This window comes from Trichoplusia ni, chromosome 4, assembly GCF_003590095.1.
Source record: "Trichoplusia ni isolate ovarian cell line Hi5 chromosome 4, tn1, whole genome shotgun sequence".
Classification (NCBI taxonomy): Eukaryota; Metazoa; Arthropoda; class Insecta; order Lepidoptera; family Noctuidae; genus Trichoplusia; species Trichoplusia ni.
The window spans coordinates 1,769,256-1,779,863 of record NC_039481.1 but is presented as its reverse complement, the minus strand read 5'-3'; the positions used below and the strand labels follow the sequence as shown (position 1 = coordinate 1,779,863).

The window sequence follows — 10,608 nt, the reverse complement described above, 5'->3', positions numbered from 1 at the left end:
TCAATATTTAATTCTAATATCCAGTAGTCAAACAATTCGGTGTGTTTGCGTCTATAGTACTTTTATATTATCTACATGGATGTATCTGCGTTTCTTCTCTTCCTGAGTAAGATATGTATACTCTCAACCAGATTAAATCAGTTTCTACGACATTAAACGTAAGTTACCGTATAATTTATGACTTTTATTTACTTATCATTCTTCTAAATGATACTTTTTGGGTAAAAGGTAGCAGCAGCGGACGTAACGTAACGCAGCAATAACGTTACTTGAAGTTGAAGAAATTGAAGACTGTAGCAAAATCAAAGTTTTTGGAATTAATACTAAATAGAAGGTAGTGTTATGCTTACAATTGGTGAGAACTCAATAAAACAAAATAATAAATTAAATATATTATTACCACATTCGTAAACAGACAGGAACGCAATCATTTACAACAAAAAAACATTAAATAATAAATCTGAATTAAGTATTCCAAAATTTTTATTATTTTTAAATATAAAGTAATATAAGATCTATGGTCGCGGATAAAGTGGTTTGCGGGGTATTGTGATGAAATGTTTATTTATTATCACTAAGGTTTGATCGAATGCAGTGTTGCCAGCGTAGGATTTTGAATTCTACTACGTGACTCCGTTACTGTCAATTTGGTTAACAAAATATAATTAGATTCGAAAATATATTTACATCTTTATTAACAACGAATACGCTTATGAACAATGAATAAATGAGGAATACTTTCAGATACAAAGACTAAAAAGAAATCCTTACACAGGACACACAGACATGCACCATTTGCAAACTTCTAAATAGTCTATGTCCGCAAGCAACTTTAGCCGCGGTTAAATTTATAAGGTGCTATTCAATGAGTTTCTTGGCCTTGAAATACCGGCGAAGGTAGAGAACCTGCCACGTGGCGAGACCCAGGAGACATCCCATGGAGAATAAGCTGAAGAATAGGACGCGGTTGTTTGTGGACTCTGGAACATAAGAACAATGGAGACTGAGCTCAAATTATAATTATATTTTTGAGCATATGCATAATGATGAATGAATGAATTTTAATACTAGTTATTTTGAAGATTTCTAGTACTCTACTACTGATGGACGAAGGACTCGATCTCATAAAGGTAAGGAACGAAGATGATTTTCTTTGCGTTTTACAAAATCTGACATGGTTTTAGTATGTCTGTACCATTACTTTTGTTTAAAGTCTTCTCATTGATGTAAAGTTATCATCTACTATTTTTATCAACAGATATCATGAACAATCAGTTGTTGTTAATTAAGAATATAATTACCATTAGTGTCTCTCATTTCCTCCTCTCGTTTCCTCATTAGTGTGAAGTCTTGAACTATGGCCTCTGACAGATCCTCTAGTCTCTTCAGTTCCAGTTCCATTGGCTTCAACTTAGCCGCCTCACCAATCTAGATAACAAAAACCTTCTTAGTTATATAACAAAAACACTTACAACTAACCTTACTTGTATAGACAACCAAAATTCAAAAGTAGTATCTGATCTAAGTTTAAAAACACATTAGATAAAACATAATATTTAATCTTTTATACTGGGGCCCTACAATTAACTGTCAATCAAGACTGTTGGAGTTGTTAGAGAAAGACTGGACAGCCCTTTTCACCGCGTATTATGTAGTCTCGTTCTGTAGCGAAGGTAAGTTCCTTGTTTAGTTATTAATTATTATATGAGCATGTTCAATCAAAATATTTTAGTTGTTCAATCCTGAATTTGGGGAAGGGAATTTCCTCATGGATTTTTTTCGTCTCTGGGGTAGACAGAGATTACTCTTACTGCTTAAGTCTTTCACCCATCTGTTACTCCAGATACTGCAAGGACGAGGTGTAACCTACCAAGTTAATATAATATTTAAATCATTGTGGTAGTCAAGTGGAGGCAAATGTTGCCCAGCAATGGGCAATTTATATTACATAAAATTATTGTTACTTGGTAGTTGTCTCAAAGTGTATTAGGGATAAGAATGTGAAACTCAAGAGAGAGTAAGTTGGGCTTGTACCAGCTAAGTAAAATGTAAATAAAAAACAGACATTTAGTTGTCATTTCAAGTTCATATTAAAACACCCTAACCTCGCATCAGTACTATTACAATGATATTGTCAGGGCTTTTATTACAAAGTGTTAAGACGTATTTTAGTTAAACATATGAAAGGAGGAATCTCATAAAATGATCATAGATTAAAATCGTATAAACAACAAGAATAAAGCGGCGTCAGAAAGATGTTTATAGTATGTATTTAAGGAGTAAAACTGGATCCATTAAAAAATCATAAACATGGCAAAACAAAACCACAAATTCAATGCAGGCAACAAATCTTGTTAATATTTAGACTGAAGTATACACCGTGATTTTTTAGTCGTCTTACAAAAGCAGCCCAGTTCATGTATCCAATGACTAGAACACGTTCATGATACAAAAATAGGTATTTATGAGATTTGAATAAATTTAAAATGCAATTTTTATTCAATATTATGATGCAATTCGCAGTTTTTTAGAAACACAGCTCTGTTGCGAGCGCGGTCCGAGCCTTGTTACAATGGTGAGGAACGCGGGCGGCGGCGTTTTTACCATTTTTAAGAGTATATTTCAGATTTCTCTTGTTTAATTTTTCGTTGTACTTATTATCTTAGTTGATGATAAAAAAAAAACCGCGCCTAGGGGTATTTTACGTCGGATACATGAACTGGGCTACTTTTGTAAGACGACTAAAAATCATCGTGTATAACTGTATGAATGACTGAAGTTAATTTATGCGCATTATTAATATGTGTTAGTGCATTTGTTGCTGAAGTTACAGCTCACCTGTATGATGATTAGGTACATGAGATGTTTTCAAAGACAAAACATTTTTATTTCAGGACTGCAAATACAAATCAAATTTGTACTCTACAGGTCAAACAAAGAAGGGACCTAATTTATGATTTCAATTTGAAAATATATTTGAAATCAGCCCAGCATTTGCATGTGCGAAATACGATATTCAATATTGTAGTGAAGAGAAGACAAGATTTCCACTTGACAATTTTATTACTGTTATACTTAACTTATAAAAAAGCATTATATTTCAGCATGCTACAAAACATATAATTATATATTAGTCACACTTAAAGCACTCAATATTACCCAAGAGATCTGAAGTTGGTTGGTTGTCATAGAAGAGTCACCGATAACCAAAAATACATTAACATAAGATCATAAAACTTGAAAAAAGCAAGATATAATATGCTACTTATAAATAAATAATTAAACCCCTAATAAGTGAAATTAATATTAAGAAAAATATTGCTGTAAATCTGAAAGCAAGTGCTTTAAAAATCCTACTTAATTAGGCAGATTTCATTTTATTGTAGTATTTTTCTGAAAAGTTACTGAAATATTGAGACAAAATCTATACTTACGCCTTCATAATTTTTGGCTTCAATACCAATTTTGATGTCAAGCATCACATCTTGGGCGACGCCGCGGCGTTCTAAAATAAATAGAAAGTATTATAATAAGCCATTACTATGGTACTTGTACACTAATAAATACAAGAAAGAAAAAATATTTTTATTTGAAAGTACAATTACTATTCTTAGTACCACATTGAAACAAAAAAAGTTGATGAACTGTTAGAAATACATACAAACTGAGATATTTTTTTTTAATTGCATCAATAGGAACATAATGTTTTTCAATTATCATTTTGACCATCAGTATTAATTCCTGTAACTTATGCGGTATCACCTTGTATGTTCCATAATAATATTAATTGTGGACATCATTAACTTTAACATTATGACAATGAAGTACATCTTATGGTATGGTGGCCTTGTAATTACCTGGTGGTACTTTTGAAATGAAGCAAACTTCAAATGTGTCATAGTTTTCTGTCACAAATGTGAATTTGCCCTTAGTTATTGAATCTCTCTGTGATAATATGTGGTCTTTTGAGTCTCGGATCTGAAAATTGAAGATTATTTCCAGTAAGAAAAAAGCCTTTAGACCTAATATAAGTAATGTTGGCCAAACCAGAATGATACTCTTTTGTAAATAAATGAAAGTATAAAACAGTGAACACAAAGTATATTCAGTGAGATAATTGTACTCAATGAAATTTTTGATTATTTACTACATTATTTATAGCATTTTTTTTTTACTTTAGACACAAGAATAAAAACTTAATATCATCATTATAAAATTCATGTGTTTGGCTCCCCAGTTGCAACACAAGTTGTAAGGACCCTTAAGTTACTTTGATGTAAATTATATACATCATTAATATGAAAACAGAATGATTACCATATCAAAACAGTTCTGATAAGAACTCAACTCCATTTATAAGAGCATATTATAGGTTCTAATTAGTTTCACATCATACAACCTTCATGGTGGATTTCCAGTCTTGTTTTCTACCCATTGCCCACCCAAATAATGATAATTTTACGACAGTCAACTACATTTTGTCGTTTGTGAATGACATTTTTAGCAACATTATCAATAGCATTAAGAATTCAGGATATTTACAGTTATCTCACGCCGGATTGGCCGTGGAATCTTGCCAAGAAAATACATGATTTAAACTTACGACATAGTCGACTCTTTGTCCGGTAACCTCTGTAACTTCGTATTCTCCTGCCACGAGCACATTTGCATGGAGTTCTTCCTTCAAACACTTCTGAGTGTTAGGCGCCAGATTCCACATGATGGCATTCGTGCCTTGCCATATTGCACACAAAACAAACACGAGATAATGTACCTCCATGTTATTAATTGTAATTATTAATCTATCTTGTAATAATTAATTCACAATTCATAACATAAAGAACTGAAAACAAACATATTCTGTGTCAAAAGGACCGATGAGTTGGCCTGAAATGAGAAACGTCGTCGGCTTTTTGAAGAAAGTTGCCATGATAAGTTACACGTCAGTAACATAACGGAACGCATTAAAATACAAAAAATAGGCATTTTTTAAACGTTACAAATATCCGTGCGGAATATATCCTCCTATATTATATTATAAATAAAAAACATCTAAATATAATTATGTTTAAGAATGTGAATACTCAATTGAATCAATCAATCTTAACAAAACCAAAAGGCTGGCTGCGTTAAATGAAAAAAAAAGATGTGGTGGATTGTCAATCTAAATGAAAAAATCGAATGAAATCAATTTTGTTTATTATTTATAAAGTGTAGTATTTTTTTTCTTTAATATCGATGAAACTTAGTGATTATAATGCCGATAGTCCTTGAATTAATATTTAACAAGGTCATTTTAAGATCTCAAATTACAGGTGTGAAGGCGCTTTGCATTCAATTTATTTACTAAAATATTATTGCGATTATATGATTACAGAATCATATAACCCTTCGATAAATAATTATAGGATATTATTATGAATCGTTTTACTAGAATATCATTTAATTAAGGTAACATTCCCATTATCTGACATTACAGTTTTCTTATATGGTAACACACGTCTATTTCCTTTCGTTCCAGTTTCGGTTTCATAATATCATATAGTATGTCTAGCATGAACAGAACCATGACAAAAAGAAACATTTATATGTTTTTGCCAGTGTGCAGGTGAGATAGCGAACTGCAGTAGACAGTCAAACTTTAAGCATGTTATTTTGTGTAATGCAGTTCTTACTCGAAAGTGCAAGTGGATAAATAATAGCATTATAACCTTAATGTTAGGATATAAACTTAGTAATAACTTACATTTTGCATATCATTCTTTTTATAAAATAATTATCTGTAAATAATAAGGTTTTTGGTGTTTATGACAACGGAAATAGTTCGTAAATCGTGAAATCCGAACTGCAGCCTTGGTAGTTTGACAGTTCTTCAGCTAAGTTTTCCAGAAAAAATCTAGATTATTACATTATTCAAATTTCTTAATCAAAAACTTTCACTAGGTAATATGTAATACTAATAGTGCAACATTTATTTACGGACGAGTCCTCGTAAGTAGAGATAATTTAAACATATATATATGTTTACATAATGGTTGAGTTTAGTTTTGAAATGAAAAGAAATCCATTTATTAATCGGTAATTATCGTGTAAAAGACTTCCTGCAGTATTCCTGATGTAGAGTTCGATGACATGACTGGATACTGATAAAGTTGTGTATAAACAAAGTGCTCTAAGTTGGAAGTCTTCCATAATTTTTTTATCTAATAATATTTGTGTTAGCTGATTGGCTTTTCATTCTTATGAAATCAATAGCTTGTGATTTTAAACTGTTTATAATTTTACGATATTGCATTTTCTTTTTAATTTAATTTATGTCAGCAAAACTCTGACCTGCAAATTTATTTTTTTCTTTCAACCACAATAAAGAAGAAAGTATATTATGCTGTAATTGGTAGTTGTAAAATTAATTAAACCATATTTTTCTTAATTTTTCACAATTCACTTGCTGGTAATTTACTTAAAATTTATGCTTTGTTATTTATAATTTATTATTTATTCAGCATTTGGACAGTAATTGTCTGTAGTCGGTACTAAACTTACTATTAATATCACTGGTGGACAAAAACCCTTTCAAAAAAAAAAAGAGGAGGAACAAATATTGATCACCACTCACTCCTGTCTTGGTGATTATTGTTATTTTTTTTTTCTTTCGGGTTTCCTCACCTTTTTTACCTTCACCTTATATTTGTGTATATATAATTGATATATTTTCAGGTACAATTCTGCGATGTCTCGACACAAACCACCGTTCAATGGTATCATAAACTCGGGAGAAATATGTGACAGACAGCCGCTGTCAATCTACTGTTGTTAAGGTATGTTTGTTAATAAATTGCTGTTCTGCATTTGCCTGTGCTAATTATGTTATACAGTTAGATAGTATTTTAAGCAAAATACACCCAGAAATATGAAGCTGTTTATGGCATGTTGTGGCCATTAACATTTCTATGTTATTTGGCATTTTATTTTTTCCTAGAGTGAGATATTTCTAAGCAAAGAGTTTTAAAGCTAATCTAACTAAAAACACAACATCAAACATACTTATGCTCAGTCATGATAGTATTAGACAGTTATTTTGATTTATTCACAATCTAGTTTTATGTAATTTTAAAGTTGGTTAGATGTTTAAGCACACACACAATTTACTAAGCTACAGAATCATCATCTTTAATTAATAAATCAATACATAGTTTTTTTTTATCACAAATTATTTTATGGTATGATGTTGGTGATCTGAAGTTCTTATTGTCTTTTGTAAAAATGTCGTCATACAGATTTTATCTCAGTATAATTATTTTCTATTTAATCGTAATATTATGTACGTTTTACGTAACGTTTCATGTTAAAAAAATCTCAGAAGACAAAATAAAAATATGTATATGTATAGTATTGATAAAATATAAAAAAATAATCGGAACAAGGAAAATGCGTGTTTTTAATAAATTCCGTTAGCGCCTAGTCTCTCTACGAGACGCTATTCTACTTCTTGCATTATACTAGCTAAAGCTATAGTTTTTTTTACTGTAATCATTCCCAAATGCTTTACGGTCTCCATGCCATACCCACTATGCGCGACGCTTTGCGGGCACGCTTCGCGTAAAGCGTTTTGTGTAATCCACGAACTTTTAATCTGCTTACGGTGTCTTTGTTTATGTGACTGGATTGTTTATGAAACGCCCTGTAACACAAGTATTAATGTTGGCGCCGTTTTTTAAAAAAACATATTTTTATTTTTTATTTTACCGAACTGTGATGACTCGTTCGCCGACTGTTTTCGCCTAACTGAACCGAGGTTATTGACACCAAAAGTAACCTCCGCTTTTCATTGCCGAATGCTGAAAAAATTCGATAGATTTGTTTTTCAAATGTACCGTAATAGAATCAAATGGAATTCAAAGAAAAAAAGTTATTTGCATATCAATCAATTCGTATTTTTATAGTTGTGGTAATGTGTGATATTAAAGTAAGTTTTTCTTGATGGGTTGTTAAAACTCATGGCCTTAAAGGCATTAAGTTAAGGTCTTTGACCGCGTACTCGTCTTAATTCATTAGTCAGGAAAACAATGAACTGTGATTTCGATAACATTTCACTTTTGAAAGACAAGAGAAGGTTGTTTCTGATTAGCACTTTCCGAAACATTTCGAGCCAGTGACTTGTGACGTCATAATACAAGTCACTGCAACACTGATATAAATCTCAAACCTTGATTCCAATACATTATGGTTGATTTTCGTATGTCATTAAATAGTCTGCTGAGCAGCGTCTCTTTACATGAGACCTATCCTACATTGAACACTCCTATAAGCTGGTTTAACAATTTCTCTTCAACCTACAATTAAATGAATCACTCTTACATTTGGCTGCATTTCAATTCGTACCCGTTTGCAGTAAACATTATCCTTTAATGTCATATTCCATAACTAGATGGCGCTGGTGAGTCACACCGAAACAATGAGTTTGATTGTTTGTTTTGACTGCCGTTGTTTGTTGATGTAGGTTCGTTTAGACGCGGATGACCCAATAAACTGTCTATCTTATCTTCTGTATCGAGTCTGGTATGATACGCATCTGGAAAAATCAAATTATAATACGTAAATAAATGTTAGATCAAAATAATAAATAATCAAATAAAAATAAAATGATTTTATTATTCTAGACAAGAAACATAATGGAATAAAAGAAAGGACAGTTGAAGAACTTCATAAATTACTGTTCAGTAATTAAAAATGCTGAATAATTTACAAACATTAGTAATTATTTGCTTACACTTGTTTGCATAGGTTGTTTGAAATGCTTTTATGCTTTTGAAGGGCAATGGAATAATCTATGAAATCCTCTTGCATTACCAACAATTAACATCTATTCGTATTGGTAAAATTTATTCCTTAATTAACAAACGTACAAACGAAAATTTATAACGGTAAAATAAAAAGTCAAATGAACCATACTCCATACCATTACTATACTTATTCAGTTTAAAGCTTGGCGATTAACACTATCGTTGCGTTGTCGTGTTGCGAAAAACTGAGACTTTGTAGAAATAATTGTGCATCATTGAAAAGAAAAAGTAAAAGCACCAAAAAAACTACATCTATTACATATTACCATAAAAATAAGAAGCCAAAACTCACCTGAACTTTTCCATTCAAGACAGAAAGGAAATGACAAATATTTTGTTGATTACGTCACTCAATTCTGATTGAACTGAGGTCTTACAAATGCTCGCTGTCTTCCTGCATAGCGCATCGTGCATCCCCGTTCATTGATTGACCTTAATCCGAGTCAATATTCTCGTTCGTGTGGACTGAAGTACTCTGAAATGTTATGCGGCCTTATATTAGTCTTATCTCAGCTTAGGTCATACTCCTTGGAGCTCTTAGTATTGTATAATAAAAACATCCAGCAACAAAGTTATAACGTTTAGTATCTCGAGTTAATTTTGGACCAGACCCCCGCATAGTGGGCACGCACGTAGGCTTCAAGTCGGCTCAATGTTGCATTCAAGTAATTAAATATGTTATAACTATCAGATCATAAAAATATGTCTTTTCGAATCTTTATACTTTTAAAGTCAAGATTTTCCAAATGCAATTAAGGGATGTAATGTAACTCTCGAGTGCGTTTTTTAGTAAGGTAATCGGGAGAATTTGACAGAAACGTTTCGACATAAGCAGTCTGCCCAAGACGATCAGTAGCATTTACTTATTTCCTAACAGAAACCCAACATCATTAGCGACTAACTAATGTAAATAAAAAACGAACTATCAAAACATTTTTTTCATCTCGGCTAAAATATAATTAGCCATTATCAGACAAGTATTTTTTATTGTAACCTCATTAAAATTTGTTAGCAAATCATGGTCATTAAAAATAAGTGCTTAATTTTAAATGATCTTACAATTTTGATTTATCGCTCCAGAAACTGATCGTAAGCGCGTGCATGCCGCATGCTGTGGTACTTTGTACTTATCCGCCATTCACAAGGCATCTGATCAAAAGGCACCTCCTGAAATATACAAACAGACGTTTGAATATAATATGCTTGCTAAGACATCTTGTATTAATTAAGTGCAAGAGCTGTTTCTTGACTTTTGAATTTGGGACTGGTCAAGATCATTTTTTCTCCCTGATTTTGGCAAATGACACATAAAAAATATAAAAATGGATAGTAATGTTAAATCATTTCCAGCTATTACAAGTTATCAATAAGAATATTTACAAAGAAAATTCGGCAAACAAAGTTATACAAAATTGGACAAACAATGTCAATAGTTCACTCTGTAAGGAAACGACAAATCAGCATACTCATACCGTTATTACATTCGTGGGAAGTTTCTGCCCTGCTATCGTCCGCGTTGTACGTGTGCGAGATAATCCACCGATGTAACGTGCAGCGTGACGTAACACAGCAAAGTGAAAACGAGAGTGTTCAGCGCCGCCGCCACGCAAATATACGCCTTATGCCGCCTTAGATCCATTCAGGTGGCTCGGCCGTGACAATGCGCGCGACTGCCGGCGGTGCGGGGGACGCGCCGCAAAACTGGGTCGCTCGCGACGTGTACAGTCAAGTTCAAGGCCACACACGGAGGCAATGGGGCGCCGAT

The 10,608-nt window shown here is 32.3% G+C and overlaps 2 protein-coding genes and 1 long non-coding RNA gene across 10 annotated transcripts in view; 1 reads left to right on the top strand and 2 right to left on the bottom strand.

Annotated features, from left to right (window-relative positions):
• Positions 1–379: 379 nt before the first annotated feature.
• Positions 380–4,917, bottom strand: LOC113492483 (transmembrane emp24 domain-containing protein bai). 4 transcript variants are annotated; one of them, XM_026869952.1, is made up of 6 exons: positions 4,604–4,917; positions 3,858–3,978; positions 3,435–3,505; positions 3,160–3,168; positions 1,302–1,428; positions 380–1,003 (listed from the first exon to the last, which is right to left on the bottom strand). In XM_026869952.1, the coding sequence occupies exons 1-6, from the start codon at positions 4,778–4,780 to the stop codon at positions 849–851; spliced, it is 660 nt and encodes a 219-aa protein (XP_026725753.1). In that variant the 5' UTR covers positions 4,781–4,917; the 3' UTR covers positions 380–848. The 4 variants fall into 4 exon arrangements, with proteins under 4 accessions (XP_026725753.1, XP_026725754.1, XP_026725755.1 ...); XM_026869954.1 differs by having other exon boundaries at positions 466–980; positions 4,604–4,912; XM_026869953.1 differs by lacking the exon at positions 3,160–3,168 and having other exon boundaries at positions 381–1,003; positions 4,604–4,914.
• A 324-nt stretch (positions 4,918–5,241) lies between these two features.
• LOC113492479 (steroid hormone receptor ERR1) overlaps positions 5,242–10,608 on the top strand; it is a 34,185-nt gene continuing 28,818 nt past the window's right edge. Inside the window, exons 1-2 of one of the 2 annotated variants that reach the window (XM_026869945.1) lie at positions 5,242–5,991; positions 6,718–6,818. The gene's annotated coding sequence lies outside the window, so the exon portion shown is untranslated. Of the gene's footprint in view, positions 5,992–6,478; positions 6,627–6,717; positions 6,819–10,608 lie in introns of those variants that run through there. The other variant, XM_026869946.1, reaches the window with a different exon arrangement.
• On the bottom strand, positions 6,825–10,604 carry LOC113492484. 4 transcript variants are annotated; one of them, XR_003400507.1, is made up of 5 exons: positions 10,316–10,604; positions 9,903–10,010; positions 9,136–9,318; positions 7,747–8,572; positions 6,825–7,681 (listed from the first exon to the last, which is right to left on the bottom strand). It is a non-coding gene; the product is annotated as an uncharacterized LOC113492484 (long non-coding RNA). The 4 variants fall into 4 exon arrangements; XR_003400508.1 differs by having other exon boundaries at positions 7,752–8,572; XR_003400506.1 differs by having other exon boundaries at positions 6,825–7,838; positions 8,359–8,572; positions 10,316–10,504.